The sequence below is a fragment of the Dermacentor albipictus genome, chromosome 7 (genome assembly GCF_038994185.2).
Source record: "Dermacentor albipictus isolate Rhodes 1998 colony chromosome 7, USDA_Dalb.pri_finalv2, whole genome shotgun sequence".
Classification (NCBI taxonomy): domain Eukaryota; kingdom Metazoa; phylum Arthropoda; class Arachnida; order Ixodida; family Ixodidae; genus Dermacentor; species Dermacentor albipictus.
In genome coordinates, this window is record NC_091827.1 from 23923323 (window position 1) to 23942508 (window position 19186).

Sequence of the window (19186 nt, forward strand, 5' to 3'; positions counted from 1 at the left end):
CAAAACTGTGATTATGCTTAATAAAGCACGGCGCGAGAAGTGGATCGCTTAGGGCATAAATGCGAGCGTTCAAGCACAAAACAGAAAACGGCTGGGTTTGTGCGTGCGACGAAAATACACGTTAGAAAGAAAACGACGAATGGCCATTGTTGAGAATCCGTGCGATTTAAGTGGCTGTAATAAAAGAGAGAGAGAGAGGGACAATGAATGGCATCATTCCCTTTTTTGTAAACTGGAAACTGTCAGGCTCCTGGAGAGAAAACGATTGCACAAAATTAGCTCGTGCTCCAAAATAAGGAGAGAGAGGGAGAAACAAAAAAGGGGGAAAGACAGAGAGGAGAACCAGACGCACGTCCGGCTTGCTACCCTGCACTGGTAAAATGCGATATAGGGATGAAGGAAGAGGGAAAACAAGTTTCCGACACATGTGTAGGTGCACACTGAGTCAATATACGGTTACCAAGAGCTGTCGACTTGAGATTCTGCAATAACGCTTTTGCGGCTTTCTGTGCAATCGACGCGCATGGCCGTGGTCCGAGGATCTACATTTCCAAAATTGGTGTAGAGTCCAGCTGGTTCAATGCTGTCCGAAGGTCTTCAGGCCGACGTCGTACCGGCGATAAATACACGAAATGCGTTCAGTAGTTTCTGTTGTTCCACAGGAGTTGCCAATGGACGTGTCGTGGTCCCATTCCGATGTGGAAAGAATAAGTCTTTGTAAATGTCACCCGAAGACAGCGCGAGCACAAAGTCGGCTTGCTCTAAAAAAAAAAACAAATTTAACTTGATATCCCACACGGCAACTCCTCGTCTTCGATTGCATCAGCACAATCGAGATTCAGTGAGCAAGAAACTAAATACACAGCTGCGCATTCTTTCGGTCTCTTCAGTGCGCTCCTTCTAAAACTAACAATGAACAATTTGGTTTACATGGCGGCTTTCTCATGTAGTAAACCCACTCGATAAGGTATAGCTGTTGACCTGTTGAGATCACCTTTGCACGTCGAAATTTGAATGAATGACAAAAAAATTGAGTGAAATACTGCGCAGCTGTTTAATGTTACCAATGTAAGGTTAGCAAATAAAGAAAAGTGGGTCTCAAGACGCTCTGGTCTGCATCCATTTGCTCAAAATTAGTCAGCTTAACATTCTGAACCCGTCGTATACTGGCTACGGCGTTTCGCTACTAAGCACGGCCTCGCGGGACGAAATCTCGGCCGCGGCTACCGTATTTCGGTGCGGGTGAAATGCAAAAACGCCCGTGTATCGTGCATTGGGTGCACATTAAAGAACCCGAGGTGGTCTAAATAAATCCTGAGTCCCCCACTACGGCGCGCCACATAAGCAGGTCATGGTTTTGGCGCGTAGAACTCCACAATTTAATTTAATTGCTTTTTACCATTCCGTGGCACGATGGAGACTGAATTGTTATTGAGCAGACGGTGGTTGTCGTCCTCTGCGGGGAGGCCTCCTTTAGTTCAGGAAGCGTTAATTGGCACCGAGCCGTCCTGTTCGCTCGGTCCACCAACTAGCAACATTTTTTTCTTTTTAATCTTCCCTCAAGGCATGTTTACATGTCACCGAATCCGCAGTCCAATTCATGCATGGGCCACGCCTTCTACGTGTCTCGAATGTTCTTTTGTATACCTGCAAGCTTGCATATCGGTTGTGCTTCCAGCTAACCCAAGAAAAGAGACGGTTCCTTCACTTTCCACTCTTTCTTCATTTCAGTGGCCACTTCAGTAGCAAGGGGCAGAATGGGGACAAATCTTGCAGCTGGCTCACTCCATCGAAACAAACCTCATGTATACTTCATTGCTCCTTGCAAACATTGATTGCCCGAGAAAGAAAAAAACATAGAGCGTAATAAACGTCAAATGAGACGTCCTCCCCCCCGTCCAATTCGACCCGAGAGAGATCGCGGCAATCAGACCGCTTTGACAGACACGATCGACAGGCCGCGTATCCCGGTCTCTTGCTTAGTTTTTTTTTCTCCCTGCCGTTCAATCGTGCAACCGCAACGCCCGGATGGCCAAGCGCGTCGCTTCTTTGGGAAACACACATTCAGGGAACGTGCGGAGGGACACGCATTCACGCAACGGCCGAAAAGAGTATCAAGGCTGGATTGCACAAGGGCAACAGAATCGCCCACAAGCAAAGCCGGGGCCATTGCGAGCTGTCTCAACATTTTTTTTCCCCTTCCCACATCTCTTTATCCATTCTGGTCTGTGGTCGCGTGCCGAAACCATCGTGCGGGCGCTGAAGGTTTTACGAGGGCCGACGAGAGAGGGCGCTGTGCTTTATTTTACGATCATGGCGGCTTCCAGAACTGCGTCCACGTTCTCCTAATCCGGCGCACCCACCACAACCCAGAGCTATTTGCCCACTGGACTGTACGATAGCACGCTGGTGCAGTTTGTGATCGACGAATCTGCAAAGGAAAAAAAAAGTCATGTAGCTGAAAGGAATTTGTTAACTTGCCTGGAAAAGAAACGCACATAAAGACGAGAAGTGGCGGTGTTAAGCCTTGTTCGAGGCGGACGCAAAACGGTGAGCCGTAAATCAGTGCCTTATGAATTGGGGGAACAAATTTCCTGCTCCCACGGTGGCAACATACGTTCATTCTTTTGTTCCGGGTTTATGGTGCGCGCCAAACTCACATAGCCTGCCAGGATTCGACGAGTCTTCAGATAGGGCGCATCGTAGAAAAGAGGGAGGAAGTGGGAAGATAAGGCATTTCTTTGGTCTATGTTCTTGCTTTATCTCGTTGGATCGCGCCCTATGATGCGCTGAGAACAAATTTGGAATCACTATGCGTGAGAATGCGAGACAGTTGTCTGTTCTTCTTTGCCGGTGATGCATTTTTTTAACCTTTTTCAGCGTTTATACTTCGCAAGTCAGGAGAAAAAAGGATTTGCAGAGGAACAGTACATTCTGCTAGAAAGGCGCAGATAACTTGTGTCTCGATGTACCTGTTCTATGGGCCTACATTTAGCCTACGTTTCTGCTGAATGGTTTCAGCTCGCCTGGAAGCTTGCTTACGTCAAAGCCTCCAAGGACAGCATAGGCAAGGCGTGCATCGTCGTTGGGCGGTAGCGTGCGTATTAGAGATTCTGCAACCCGTAAATGGCTGCAGAAACCTCTCTTCCCCACCCCCCGACGACACGCACACATAAAAGAAAATTTTTGTCTAGGCAGGTCAAAGCTGCCCTACGTGACCGCCATTTATAGATATCTTGCATGCTTTAAATTTTTTTAAAGTCAGATTTTAAGATAGAGTGGTGGCTAGAGTGGTAGCAACGGGTAATACATCACAAGATTGAGTGAGTGAGTGAGTGAGTGAGTGAGTGAGTGAGTGAGTGAGTGAGTGAGTGAGTGAGTGAGTGAGTGAGTGAGTGAGTGAGTGAGTGGGTGAGTGAGTGAGTGAGTGAGTGAGTGAGTGAGTGAGTGAGTGAGTGAGTGAGTGAGTGAGTGAGTGAGTGAGTGAGTGAGTGAGTGAGTGAGTGAGTGAGTGAGTGAGTGAGTGAGTGAGTGAGTGAGTGAGTGAGTGAGTGAGTGAGTGAGTGAGTGAGTGAGTGAGTGAGTGAGTGAGTGAGTGAGTGAGTGAGTGAGTGAGTGAGTGAGTGAGTGAGTGAGTGAGTGAGTGAGTGAGTGAGTGAGTAGAATAGTCAATAATCCAGCTAGCCAGCGAATGATACCAAGAGTGAAAAAAAGAGCGAGTGAATTAGGGACTCATTGTGGGACTGAACGGTTTGACGAAACTATGTGAGAGAGCAAGTAATACAATCACTGACTGAATCAGTGACTCAGAGAGAGAGAGAGAGAAAGGAAAAGGAAAGACAGGGAGATTAACCAGAGATTATCTCCGGTTGGCTACCTTGTACTGGGGGAGGGGCAAAGGGATGCGAGTCAGAGTGAGTTAACGATGATTAAACGAGCTAGCAAGTGTGACACAGACCGTGGTCGTGACTGAATGAATGTGCAGTTCTGTCAGAGGAGTGAAAGAGTAAGCAATTCATTAAATGAGTGAATCACCCAAAGTTAGTGAGTGAGTGTGAAAGAGCACGAATAAAGAAGTAAATTTACGAGTCAGTGAGTGATCCACTTGTACAGTGACAGTTTGAGTGAACGAGGCAGGGCGTCAACCTTTGTATTTAGCGAATTGCACCACGATGGTTTTATCAACTACGACACGAACAGTTCAACGACCCGCAATTACAGAAGAAGAAGAAGAAGAAGAAGAAAAAGAAGTTTATTCTTTTTTTTTGGAATACGAAAGAAAGGGAAGCAAGAGCTAAGGCATATGGCCTGACAGGGGCTCTTGCTCCAGTCAGCATTCAAAGTAGAGAAAGCGCACCTACTAGAAAAGAAGTATGATGCAATTCCATTGTATGTATGTCCACAAATTATACAATTTATTACAAGCTAGAGCAACGTAAATAAAGAGAGTCGTTGTTTTATCGGAAATTTACAAATACAAAGCAATATTCAGGCACGTGGTGTAAATGGACTATAATACATAAAAATAGTGAGAACAATAGTTTTCGCAGGAGATAACTCAGACAATGATTTGAAACATAGCTTTTTTACACATAGTGCATTCATGCATACACTTAAGCTATTCAAAACGCACAAGAACGAATAGAAGTAAACTTTGCATGAAAACACGAAACAAAACCTGAATTTTGCGCAGTACCATATTCTAACACTAACCTTCTAATATGTTTTTTATTCATGTGTTCAATAAAGTTAATTTCGCGCCGCAATACATTTAATAAAAAGGAAATTTTATAGTTTATATGCTGTGCGCCATAATTAGTTCTAATTTTCGGTGTCTCTATGGCGTTTCTCCTAAAAATTTACTTTCTACACCGCATGTACACAGGATTACTATCCAATCTATGTGCCCTCACTTATGACCTTTTGTTAACTGCAATGAAAGAAAAAGCAGCGGTGCAGTGCATGCAGAAAATAATAATAATAATAGATTCAACAAAACAATGTTCTGCTTTCGGGTGCATGCTTTATGACTTTTGCTATTTCTGAAATTTTACCGTACACGCCATATAATTTCTCTCCGTGTGCTACAAACTATACCGCTAGTAAAATGGTGTGGAGCACAGAAAAACTGATTTGAGCGATAAGCAAAAAAAAAATGAGAAGGAACGAACTCGACAGTTTCTGCCAACGCACAAGTTATGGAGAAGGCGGAATCGGGGGCGCTTTGTTAACGTCCTCGCTATCCCGGACAACCGGCGCCAAATATCCAGCCGCACCACCCTTCATCGTCAGTCCCCGTGTACCTCTCACCCCATGAACACCAGGCAATGGCGACTGGCCGCAATGGCATCACCGGGCGACTGCAAATGCACAGCGTTGTTTTATGCGTTGAATATTGCAATCACTCAGTTCAGCCCTTGGGCGCGGCCGGGCAGCCACCATTGAGGGTATGAGCCATTGTTCATTGCTGCGCGTCTCATATGTGGATCTATTCTCTTTTAAGTTTGCTATGTTTGTTATTAAGTCGCTTCTATTTTTATGCGTTGCATATTGCAATTACTCAGTTCAGCCCTTGGGCGCGGCCGGGCAGCCACCATTGACCTTTAGCGCAAACATATGACGTGACCTCACGACAGCCGGAGGAAAAGCTGGGCCCCAACTCGCGCAATATGCAACGCATTCTTGGCTTAACCAAGCTAAGCCTGGCCATTTTTTCTCCTCCTACCGAGTGCCAAGCGCTTTGTGGTGCGAAAGCTCTATACTGGCCTACCAACCTAGATTTCGCCTCTGTCTGTGTGGAGCCTCTTCATGCGCACAATTCCTCACGCGTGTTTCGCGTCCACAGCTTGTACTTCTTTTCACACAAACGCCCGCGTGTGTATGCGTGAAATAAACATGGAATGTGAATCGGCATCGTCATCGGAAACCTCTGAAGGAGAGATCCGTGGCGCCAAGCGCAGCAAACAACAACGAGCTCGGCGACAGAGGCAGCGGGAGTCGACCGACGAAGACGACGTGGCCAGGCGATTGCGACTGCGCCGACAAAGAAGACAATTCACGCCGTTCAAGCGTGACAGCGAAACTGCTGAAGAGCTTGTAACTTGTAACTTGTAACGAAACTGTTGAAGAGCTTGAAGAGTTCGCATTGCGTGTTTCTCTGCGTGACAGACTGTGGCACGAGAAGGACTTGGAATGCGTCATGGACCCCATGTGGGCAACCCACGGCTTTGGCCTATCCCCGACGCTGAATAATTCTCTCGGTTTAAGGTGTGAGGAGCGTGTCAGTCCTCGCTGGTCCAAAGTAAATTACTTTTGAACTCTGCGAACAACGGGTATAAATATGCGCCATAGCCTGCCCACCTTCCTCCGCTCAACTGTACAGCGGAGCGCATGGTTTCCCCTTGCATACCCTTCATGCAAGTGCGAAGGCTTCTCTACAACGCTGGTCACTACGGCGTGAAGCCACAAAACGGTCTTTCTTCAAGTGTGCAATCCTTCTCCTGCTGTGTCCACCGAGTAACTCTGTATGCGTTAGAAAACTCAGTGTGCATCAGTATGCACATTACGTGTGCAATAAAACAACAGTTTAACAACGAACTCGCGACAACTGCAAAGGATTTAATGAGCAACCGGTCAAAGAACGACTTAGCAACGCCAGTTTGGCGCAAGAAAATGGCTAATTTGGTCCAAGAAAATGTGCCTTCGCACGATATTCCGTGATTCGCGCCGCCACACCGTGTATAACCTTTTTGATTACCTAGTAAATGAAACTTTTTTTTTACTTTTAATACATATAAACTCATAAACAGGGCTCGTTATGTAGCCCGACCTGGCACGAAACAAGAAACAAAAATGGGCTCGCGTTCCCCGACGAAGGGATTAACATTTCCGATCGGACGTGTCCCGTGTTAATCCACCGCTCGTGCTTCTCCCCCGAGCATTCTTTTAGTTCCCCGCTTGCTGGTGCGCGGGGTCATATGCAAATGAAGTAGGACTGAGAGCGACCCCTTGAGCACGTGCGCAGTGGCCCAAAGAGACGCTGGTAGGGGCGACGTTGACGTTCTTGGAAGGATTGCAACGGATTAAAAATAAAAGGAAAACTCATTCGTGGCTCACTGAGCCCTTTCGACCAAAGGCTGAAGACGAGAAGGGCTGTGGTTTTTACCTCGCCCGTTAAAAAGCCATAGAAATCCTGCTGTTGCAGTTCAGCAGAAGTCAAGAGCTTTCCAATAAAGACCAGTAACACTCGTGCAATCCAAGAATTTAATAACAACCTGAGCTTTCTGCAGGCCTAAGGATAAGATAACACACAGCAAAAAAAGAAAAAAATCCCATGAGGAGACAGCGTCTGCGACAGACTGAAGCTTCAATACTTAGTGCTTGAACCCGCCGCGGTTGCTCAGTGGCTATGGTGTTAGGCTGCTGAGCACGAGGTCGCGGGATCGAATCCCGGCCACGGCGGCCGCATTTCGATGGGGGCGAAATGCGAAAACACCCGTGTACTTAGATTTAGGTGCACGTTAAAGAACCCCAGGTAGTCAAAATTTCCGGAGTCCCCCACTACGGCGTGCCTCATAATCAGAAAGTGGTTTTGGCACGTAAAACCCCATATATTAAAAAAAAAAAAATTACTTAGTGCTTGACAGTAATAACAGCAAACAAATCGAACAAATAAAAGATGAACGCGACAAAAGCGACATAAATTGGAAGTCGCGATGACATGAAACTTGAATACGCAAACGAACAAACGTACCTGTTGTAGAAGATACGACAATTGCCCAAACATCAACCTATACGATGTGTTACAGGCGCCTAGACAACATTGCTACTTTTGTTTTATACTTATCAGCAAATAGGTCAAGTTCGGGGTAACCGATTCGGCCACATTAATTATGATGCCAGGAATGAAAAGCCTCGCTGACAAAGAAATGCGAATGTGTCCTGCGAAACGTCAGCCTTGCTCCTTTAACTTCCATTTACTTTCTCGATATGAGTTAGGCGGAACATGCAACCAACCTATAGCGTAAAAGTTCGTTGACCCACCTTTGCTTTACCTTAACGTATACCGCAAACGCGCATGAACGATATACAAAATCGCAAAACACGAGCGATACGGATGTGACAAAATGGTTGCCGCAGTCGCACTATACCTCATAAAGTTTGTTGTCAACCTTAAGCAATTACACTGCCTAACAAACACGTCTTCTACATGCGCTGTGAAAGAGTTGTCGCATTCAAACGCCAGAGTCGTAGAGCGTGAAAGCACGTCTCCAATAATGGCAGTATTGTAAAACTCCATTAAAGCACCGACGATGTGTCCAACATGTTGCTAGACTCTTTAACCCATTTCCTGTCGTTCCACAGTTCCGCGCGAATACACCCTCTCCCTTTCAGTCGTTTCCCTAATAATACAGTCTTCCAAAACTCTCCAGGCTGGCGGTTGCCCCGAATTCGCCCCGCTGATTCGGCTTTGCAAAGCCTTCTCTCGAGACCCATGAAGCGTGCGTCGCTCGCCGACTCAGACCGAATCGAGGATCCGGCGAACTCTAGAGAACGAAGTGGGAAGTGGACGATAGGACGGATGCAAGCATGGTGCCGGCGGAAACAGGGTCGCCACTAAAAGCTTCCCCCTCTCAGCTTCGCCCCTTCCTTCTAATTGGATTTATAGCGCAGACAGACCACCGCGTTTTAAGCCCGGCTTTCTCTACGGCTGCAGACATCGGTGCAGTATTCGAATTTGGTGCGTGCCTGCCGTGTACGATGCCGAGATGTACACTATGGCATAGGGGGGTAGCAATGACGGGGTGAAAGTTCAAAGTTGGGATGGGATGGGGCGTCTACGCGTCGTTGACGTTCGGAGAGGTGAAACGTTGCTCTACAGCTTAGCTGCTGCTGGCTCTCGATCTCCATTGGCCTCGGTGCAAACTGCCGCTAATGTTATTGCAGTTGGACGTAACGAGGAACTCGTAAATACACATGTACCGTGTTGGGTATACAGGTCTGCGTTGCGGAGAAAAGTCGGTTAGCAGCTCCGGACGTTAACTTATAATGCGGTTAGTTTGTGTGAGGACACCCGTCGCCTCTGACTCGTCACCTTCTTCCGCAGAGGGTTGACGTGCTCGACCTGGGAATCATTTAGGCATCTGAAGACTGAAAGTTAAAGGCGCATTTCTAGCGAGCGGAATAAATAAGGGTGGCTTATCGGTCGCCGCTGAGCCAGGCATTCGCAAGTTGCGACCAGCGCGAAACTCGCGGCGTGATTGAGAAAATTTCCCTATGGTTGCTAATAGACATCCCTTAAGCCTAGCGAATTCCCGTTGTGCGCTACGGAAACAAACTACGCCAGCGAAGTATATGTTATCGAGCACGTTTGCGAAAATGGGGAACGTATGGGGAATGTGTCGACCATAAGTCTGATAAGATGACATAAAATTCTCAGGGTAGACTCGGACGAAAGGTATGGAGAAGCCCAAATAATTTGGGCTGCCAGCGTAAGTGCACGGTCATTTCAAACTGAGAGACAGAGTGGAACGGGCGCTCTTTTCTACAGCCCTTTCGGAAGTACGTTTTAGCGCAGGCGAAATAAAAGGAAAGCCGAGAGAGAAATAAGATTTTCGTGGTCGCAGCACACATAGTTGATAGCGGCAGGCAGGAAAGAAACTTAATGCTTAGACATAAATCTAACGGCGCTCCAGGAGAGAAACTCAGTGATTATTTCTCTTTATCATTGAAAGCGAATCTTTAATGCAAAACAGACGGACGTATGCAACAAGTACTCGTGATGTGTGGGCATACTCTTCGACACGTGACTGTGTTTGAGTACGACTCAACAAATGATAAACCTTCTTGGTTCTCCTTAAGAGGCACCGTTTCAGGTGATGTCATCGACTGTGCCGGAGCACGTCTTGTGTTTTGAAACGTTAAGTGAATTCAGTTTATGTTCGAGCCACCCACGCATCCGTACACATCCGCAGAGCGACTAGCTTCCACAAAGTTCGAGTGGACCTTGTCTAGAACTCACCGACAAGTCCACCGGAGTTTGCAACAGGTCTTCCAAATGTCTGAATTGGTACTATTATGCGCATATACACAGCCCAACGCAACAAACGACTCAAGAAATAAACCTCTACTAGGCAGAATGATTCATCATCATCATAATCATAATCATCATCATAATCATCATCGTCCTGTTTTATGTGCACTGCAGGACAAAGGCGATCTCCAATTACCCCTTGTAGGGGTTGAGGTACGGACTCCGGGATGAAAACCAAACTTGGGAGGATTTATTTTACATTATTTACGAGGAGGTGAGAGACAAGTAACAGTCGTACAGTCATTACGGTCTGGCAGCAACTCGGACGCTGCGGCCCGCGGCAAGAAGTTCGAGAGAGGTCAATCAGGGAATCAGGGAATGCTCTGGTCCCTCTGGAATGCTTCTTTTAAACCCTTTGAGGACTGGCAGTCGCGTCATGTTTGGCCAATGGGAGAGTCCGCTCAGATGACGCCATTTTCAGCCAATGGTTGGCGCCCGTGTCGCGGTGTCACACCCGGCGGCTCTCTGCGGTCTTGCCTCGCAGACTTGCAATGCGCTTCTTCCAAGGCGGAGAATGGGGGGGGGTGCTCATGCTCCATTGTCCGAGGGCCCACCTGCTCCCGGGGCTACGGCCGCGCAGCGGTAGCAAATGTCTTCTTCAAAGGCGATGAAGAGGTACGCTTGGGCCTTCCCGGCACGTCCGGCTGTCACGGCGCATTACCGCCGTCTTGGTTTGGCACCCACTTTACTTCCAACAATGCTGTGCTATCCCTTCGCTTTCTGGAAAACTCAAGCATTGAATAGCTCCTCGGCGGCACACGACCTGGGGGCCGCAAACTTGTTTGCTCGGGCGCTCCTCTGGAATGTGTTTTCCTGCTTCTGCATTCCTCAATTAGCTGTGCTGCGATTCGATGTGGTTTGGGGAACTCGAAGTAGCCTCAGGAAACGGCGCCATATCTAACACCCTGTCCTGCACCAAACAATTCCAACTAGCGCCCGCGAATTTCCGAATTATTTATGCCTATCAATGCTCAACTCCGTTAGTTGTGAATTTATTTCCCCTAAGAAGGTATTACTTTCTCCTTCTCTAACGCAAGAAAACAAGTGGTGTCGTTTCTAAGGACCTTTGAGCAGTATTGGAATCGCATCCAATGGAGTTACCATGGTGCCTTGTGCCGGCCAGATGGCGTTGCGATGGTTTTATTTGTTGCGTGACCCGTAGGTAACCTACACCGTCCAGAAACACTCTTATTTATTGTGGGTGGTAGCATCGACAGGTCAGCAGTCGAGATAACCAAGAGACGTTTGGAGTATTGGTGGGAAAAAAACAGGGAAGAGGCCGAATCTGCTACAGCTTTTAACGAATCCAGTTGGGCATTACATGCATAATCACGGACATAATAAGTATGGTAACGGACATAGCATCTATGATCTCGTAGCCAAAGTGTTATACGGCAACCATTTGCAAAATACATTTGAAAAGCAGTCAGTACAGTAATGCAAGGAATAGAGAAATAGCAGATAAAGCGAGGAGGTACGCTAACATGTCGCACAATGAATAGTAAAGAAGAAAAAGATAACTACCAAGCGCGACCATGCATGCACACAACTGATTTATGCTTCGTCGCACATCGTCTGACCTGTAAATAATATTATCAGGTTAGCTCACTCATTTCATCTTTATTTATGGCGAAGAAGATGTTTATGTCTAGGCTTCCTTGCATATTTGTTTTGCGTCAACGAAACTGTCATCATCAGCAAGGACTCGTACCCCCTAGGTAAGCAAAAAATGCAATGCCTCAGGCTCGACCCTCTCGTAATGCAGAGGTTATATATATATATATATATATATATATATATATATATATATATATATATATATATATATATATATATATATATATATTAGTCGTCTACGCAAGTGTATAAACAAATAAGTCTGCTTACCTTTGTTTCAAAATTCTGTGTCGCCTCTGTAGAGTGTGCTACACAGCTTCGCATGGTCAACCACCTTCGCAGAGTGGAATGGCTCACAATTTTTTATTTCCCTGTTTTTTTCACTCTCCCGAAATGTTTCAATTCCCTTTCCCCTCCCTATGCAGCTGGCTTGTCAGCGGTCGCATGCACGCGAGCGAAAAATCCCTGCCTTCCAATAAGGAGTTACTGACTGTTTCCTCAATAGGGACCACGGCCTCAAAGATCGCCACCGAGCGTTGTGAATCTCGCAGGCCACATTCCTACAGTCTTCATTGCGATAAATTATGGTAAATGACGTCACGAACGTGGATGAGCTAAAGAACATTTAGGGGCCTTTAGGAGGAGGAGCCATTTTTCCTAGTTGACTTCGTTCGCTGGTATGGCTGCGCGTTTTTCGCGAAATTTGTCATTATTCGTTAACGCTACGAGAATGGTGGCGCTCGAGCACTGATACGATATTGTACGATACAAGTAAATGTTTTCTTCTGATAAGATCATTCTGGGTTATATAGAAACAGACACAACAGCTGCAACAATTGTCGATGGCTACGTTAGCACTTCATTGCTGCCAGCCGCTTTGAACAATAATCTTGGAAAATATCCTTGAAATCCTTAGAAACGCTGTCGCGTCTATAATTCTTTTGCAAGAGAGTTCACATCAGCAGTTAGCCCAGCTATCTCGCCTGCTGCGAGTGGGAGGTCACTGACGCCAGGCGTAGCATTTGATTAAATGCTCGCAGCGAAGGCCCGTTCACGAGAAAAAAAAACTGCATATTTCCTCTCATTTGTTCATCGCGAAAATAAAAGACAATGCTTGTCGACAGATATAGGAAAACACGTCTGCTAGCACCATTAGTTCGACTAGTAGCCAAACATTCGCAGTAGCAGTTATGTGAAGCAAACAACCCTACTGCATTTTTTGGGGGGGGAGGAAAACACAAACGGAGAAGAAAACGGAGATTTGTTGCCACACACTCGCGCTTATCGCCATACGCTATAAGAAATTTTCATTCCATGGAAAGATGGAAGTTACGGACAACAGAACGAGCACAAGCAATGGAACACTGAGTTCTTACACAGGAGACGTGCGCCTGTAGATACGAGTCCCGCGGGGAGTCATTGAACGCGCACAAAATTGAAGTGCATGTGTTGACTGTTTCGAAGTAGGCAGGCTAAGCATACATGGAAGAGGCGCAAAAGGCCACGCAACAGTCATGTAATGTCTATCAACGTTTTCTATTTGGAGCAATACCTCCACATCCGCGTATACGAGTACATCAAACACGTTCTTTGAAAGAGAGTGCCCAGCGCGGAACTTAAGGTGAAGCTAAGAGCAAAATTTAAGGCGACTATGAAACTGCAGCGCTCAAGTGGGGCGCAAGAAACCCTCACCGCCTTGACCTCATTACGGGCGTGTGAATGTCACAGCGGTTCTGCGGGCGCATCGGAGCTCCCACCGCGCACGGAAAGGCTTCGGCGAACTGTTCCGTGTTCATCAAGGGCTGGTTGCAGCGAGCCTTGAGAGACAGGTAGACCGAGTTCTCGACCCGCTTCTCGCCGTCCGCGCCACACAAGAAGAAACAAGTCGCAGCGAAGAAGCTTTGGTCTGCCGTGAAACCAGCCACGCCCTCCTTACGTCTCTCTTCGGCAAGCGCCGAGTAGGTCAGGTAGGCAAGCTCCGTACCGGAGTTGTCGGCGAAGGACTCGGTGATGGTTCGCTCGCCAACGAACAGGTCCTGGGACATGGCGTTCGTCTGAAGTATCAGGCAGTCGATTTTGGCCAAGAACTTCTCTTTGAACTGCGGCGTGTAGAAGACGTCTGGATCGCGAGCGTAATTTACGTCGAGGTACTTCGGGTCGAACGCGTGTGCCAGTTCGTGGGCGATGACCTTGCCGAGGCCTCCGTAGTTGAACGAGTCGGGAGCCAAACGGCTCTGAAATGGTGGCAGTAGGAGTGACCCCGGCACGTAGATTAGGTGGTACGGCGGCAGGTAAAATGCGCTCATGGTGTCTTCGGCCAGTTCCCAGTCGTCGCGGCTCGGTGAGCGGTGATCGGGGTCACTGGGTGGATGTACGAGCTTAATCTTGCTCTCGGCGACTGCTCGGTAGGAGTCCACGAGCCAATTAACGAAACTTTCTTTGTACACGCCAGGAATGTGTCTGTAGTGAACATCCACTGCTCCCCGCGAAAACAGTCTTCTCGGTCCACCTATGATGGTGTGGATGTCCCGAAGTCGTCGAACCGCTCCCGCCGCCGACTGCTCGTCCAGCCAGGAGAAGTTGTAGGAGATTTCTATGGCCCGCCGTATGTCGTTTGTCATATTTCGGGCGTAAGGAATTTCGCTGCCCGCTAGTATGCCACTAAGTTGTAGTGTCAGGAGGCCGTAAGGAAGGATCTCGTTCACGTATCTTATACAGTATTTCAGGGCCACGGGGAACGTGAAAGTCCAGTTGCCCCGTTCGTCGCGGAAGTCACAAGTGGACAGCTTGCTGGAGGCCCCGTAGGAAAGGTACCTAACTATCTTCCATCCAATGAAATTCTGCAGGTTCATAGTCCTGTCCGAATATACGGATAGAATGTCAGTGACCGAAGACAGGGCGAACTTGTCGTAGAGCAGGAAGACACTGTCCGATCCAACAGCCGCGTCGCTCGGCAAGTGCTCGTTGATGGCGTCCAGCCACCAGTCGGTACTGACGATTGAGGAGTTGTACATTGCGTCGATGTCGCCGAACTTGTGGTACTTGGGTGAGTAGTCGTAGGCCGAGTTGACCGCCGTGCTCGTGGCGTAGTCCAGCTCCAGGTTTAGTATTTGCATCGCGAGTCCCGTGACATCGACGCTGCTGTTGTAGGTCCTGATGCAGGTCTGCAGCTCTTCGGGGTCGAGAATGGGCTCCATTACGAGCTGCGGGTGCTTTAACTCGAACGTGTACTTGTCCTCCGCCTTCAAATGGGTGAACACCTTGAGGGCGAAGAAGACGCTGATGTCGTCCCTCAGGGTGAAGGCGACCAGTTGGCGAAATACGTCTCGCACAGCCGCGTTCCTCGTCGCCGGCCAGATGAGGCCGCGTCGGTTGAGCACGTCGCTGATGGAGCCGGCGTTGTCGACGTCTCCGCTGCTCCAGACTCTCATGCACGAAGCCAAGGCTAGGCCGGCCTTCTCCGCGGCGTTCTTCTGGTCGCGCGACTCCTCGACCGCGCGGAAGAGAACGAAGCGAAGCCTCTCGTTGAGAAGCGCGAACTGGTGTCGCTTTCCGGGGTATTGCTCGGACCAGCGTCCGCAAACGTGATCGTACATGTCCGAGCACGGGTCCACGCCGGCGTCGACGCTGGCCTCCAGCTCACGCGTGAGGTCGAAGCACGTGATCGGGTGCTCGCAGTGCGGGAAGCTCGAGTCTGCGACAACGCTGATGGCGACGATCAGCGCGCAGTATGCTGCCAACGCTGCGATAAGTTTCAATCGGCTCGCGCTAGCTTGGCAGACGTACTTGAGCAGAGTTGGTCGTCGGCCGATCGGCGTTATCCCTACGGGCGTGCTGCAGGGCACGGCAGGCAATCTGGTCCGGTGACTCTCGTCGGAGAAGTACCTGTCTACCCGAAGCTTCCTCTGGTCTTCGAAGTCAATGCGAACAGCATCCTTGTTCGGCGCGAGTGGCGAAGGCATTGACGCTGCGTGCGGAAACTGAGCCCGTTTTGCTCGATGCGTCTTCCTCGATGGCACAAGGGCGGCGCCAATACCATCGTTGACGATCTTTTTAGAGAGCCCGCCACCCACCGGTGGAATCTTGGACGTCTTACCATAAGGCCGGCCGCTCTTCACCTTCGTCGAAGCAGCCAAGGCGAACGTCACTCCCGGCTTTGGAAGAGCTGGTGGTGGTCCCTTATTCGGCCAAAGCAGAGGTGTCCATTCCTTCGACAGCTCGGACGGCGTTGGTGACCGCGATGCCGCTGACCACGTAGACGGTGACGTAGCGGAAGGGCCAAACAGCCGTTGTTGCTCGAACAACAGAGCTGTCGACGTCGTTCTTTCAACGAGCTCTCGAGGTGCCGAAATCCGGTAGCGTCTTTTCGCCGTGAGAACGTTTCGCACCGATGTGGGTGATCGGCCACGAAGAGCTCTTGCTAGCGAGCCACTCCCCGGAGAATCGAGTGCGGCGCTCCTTGGTACCGGCAGTGACCTCACTCGTGGCGGCTCGGTCAGTTCATTCCATGAGGGCCTTTCCCCACCGAAGTCGTCCATTGCGTCTGCTTTGAAAAAAAAAAACAAATGTTGAGGAACGTCAACGCTGCTCGACCGATCGTATGAAGATATTCTTCTTTCTCTTCTTCTTCTGCCGAGCGCAATTATCACGCGTCCGAATTTGGTTTGCTTATTCTTTCTTCTTCACCAGCGCCTCATACTCACTGCGAAGGATGGCATACTACGGCGGCGGCATACAAAAACAATATTCCTAATTAGTGGTTCATAAATTTTGATGCTGGGAATTCTTTGTGTGATTTTTTAAAACAGAGACGGGACTTTAGGCAAAATGATAACAAGAGCTTGGTGGCGCTATCCACCATCCGGTTTCAAAGGGGCGCTCGTAGCATCCGTCCATCCATCCGGATCGACCAGGATTCGAAGGGAGAGCGGACGGAGGACAGAACGACTCGAAGTAGCTGGTGTGGAAGCATCGTATAGCAGCCTCTCTAACGAGAGATTAACATTTTAACGGAAGCGCGCTTACTTGTATAACTTTGACTGGATGCATGTTCGACAGTATATGCATGAAACGACCGTGCCTTCCTGAACACACCATCAACTACAATAAGGAATAAGTTACTTAACCAAAATAATTGGTGCCGAAACCACGATACTCTTCTTCCTGTTTGCGTTCTTGTTCTTGTGGAATCAACACGTGGCTCATGCTGCGAGGGCCATTGGACGCACCGGGGGTAAATAAAAGGGCAGAGAACTAAGGAAAAAAGGGGGGGAAGGAGAGAATAAAAAAAGACACCTCGTACGACCGAAGCGTAACTCCTTCTTCTTTATTATTATTGTAATTAGAAAATAAATATTAATACTATATACTACATAATCAACTCTTTGCAATTGTTATTAGCTGCCCTTGTATGCTCAGTGTCTATTTCTTGACCGAAGCCGCTTTAAACGAAATTAGAGTTACTGCATCCCCCCCCCCCCCTTGGGAAGCTGAGTAAGTACGCGATCTTGAGTGTCGAAGCATCCAAGCTATGCAGGGAAGCGATTTCTCTGGATTGCTGCTATTAGAGACGCTCGGCCCATAGGCGATAGTTCATTCCCCACTGTTGCCTGCAGCAACACGTTCATTTTCAACACAAACTTAGAAAACGAACGAATTTATATATTTATTAATTTATTTTATTGTATCCTCAGGACCAAGGTATAGAAGAGTGGAGTAGTTAAAAAATATATACGTAAGTAAACAACAAAGGAGCAACCAGTGGTTAGTTAATACAGCAAAGTTGATTAGTTAATTGTATCCGTGAGAAATAATGTCTGATATGGCCGAACGAAACTTTGAGTTGTTCTTGATTGCAGCAACTGCACCCAGAAGGTGGTTCCTTTCCTTAGAGGTCCTAGAAATAAATGATTCGTGACAGGTACTGGTATGGCATTGAATTATTCCAACCTTGTGGCTATGATTAATGCGAGAGGAAATGTAGGTAGCAGATGATATAAGAATATCGCGCAGTAGAAATTGTGGAAATATAACTTATGAAACAAAGCAAGGCGAAAGCGCTTGCATCGGGCTGAGACCGGATTAAGTAGCAAAGCGCTTTTCGTGGAAGTTACGCTTTATGTGCGGCTATAATTGCTATAAATGAAATGCGCGGCATTGTTTTCGATTAGTTCCAGTGGCTGCACAAGAATTTTGAGGCTCGGGTCACAGATGTATGGGGCGTGCTCCATTTTACTTCTAATAGGCATTTCGTATAAGATTAAGTTTATGAAGTAGGAGCACAAGAAAATTTTCGGCGAATATATAACCGAGCATGCGGTTAATATTGTTAATTACCGTATTGATGTGTAACGACCAGGAAAGTGTCGAGGTTATGTGGACGCCTAGTTATTTATGGGAGGTTACGGCTTCTAGGGGAGTGTCATTAAGGTAATAGCTCGGCGAAGAAAGATTGCTGCGAATTACACACATGCATTTCGTTTAGTTACGTCAAGTTGCATTAACCATGCGTCACACCAGTTACAGATATCATTATGTCGCCTTCTAGTAATTTGTTATCAGATTTGTCTGAGATCGCATGGAGGATATCACAGTCATCTGCGAAAAGGTAAATGTTAGCAAAAACATCGTTGGGTAAATCGTTAATGTAAATGAGGAAAAGAAGAGGCCCTAGAACTGATCCTTGGGGCCCACCAGGGTCTACGGTGCTAAATGAGGACATATGGTTATTTGATCCAACGTACTGTGACCGGTTAAGGAGAAAATGTTCAAGCCATGCAAGTACGTTAGGATCAAGACCAAGTTTACTAACTTTGAATAAAATCAATTTATGACGCACTTTGTCGAAAACCTTAGCGATATCAAAGAAAGCACGGCTCGCGAATGAACCTTTGTCTAGAATAAGATGATGGCTGTGAGTAAAAGAAAGAAGTAAAGTTTCGCAAGGCAAGATTTTCTCGGAAACCATGTTGTGCTTTTGTGATAACTGAATTATTGACTAAGTGCTTTGCTAAATGTCAGTGCAAAATATGCTCAAGAACCTTGCATGGAAACTGGTGAGGGAAATTGGGGGGCAGTTCAGGAGCGAATTTTTGCTGCGGGACTTGTGAAGTGGGACCACCTTCCCGACCTTCCAATCTGCAGGGAGCTGATGGGTGAATGGGCGATGCGGGACGGGTGAACAGATGAATAAACAACAGTATTTTTCAGAAATCTTGCGTTAATCAAATCAGCACCGGGACTTGATGGCAACTTCATACCACTAATTACATTTTAGACCCCAAGAGGTTGTTACGGTTCAATGTGTGCGGCCATGAATGAAACGGTTGCCAAGCGCCTCAGAGACGACATGCCTAATCGTCCCACTCGTCAACACGAAAAGACTTGTCCGTCGGGTGTGTGCGACGGGATTATGCAAATCCTACTCTCCTTTGTCCTACGTTCAACCCCTCTACGCCAGGTAGTGGTTTCTTTCGG

The 19186-nt window shown here is 47.8% G+C and overlaps 1 protein-coding gene across 1 annotated transcript; it reads right to left on the minus strand.

The window, feature by feature from the left end:
• Positions 1-13398: 13398 nt before the first annotated feature.
• On the minus strand, positions 13399-16248 carry LOC135915670 (endothelin-converting enzyme 1-like). Its single transcript, XM_065448804.2, has one exon. It carries the CDS (start codon positions 16246-16248, stop codon positions 13399-13401), a length of 2850 nt encoding a protein of 949 aa, XP_065304876.1.
• Positions 16249-19186: the final 2938 nt, after the last annotated feature.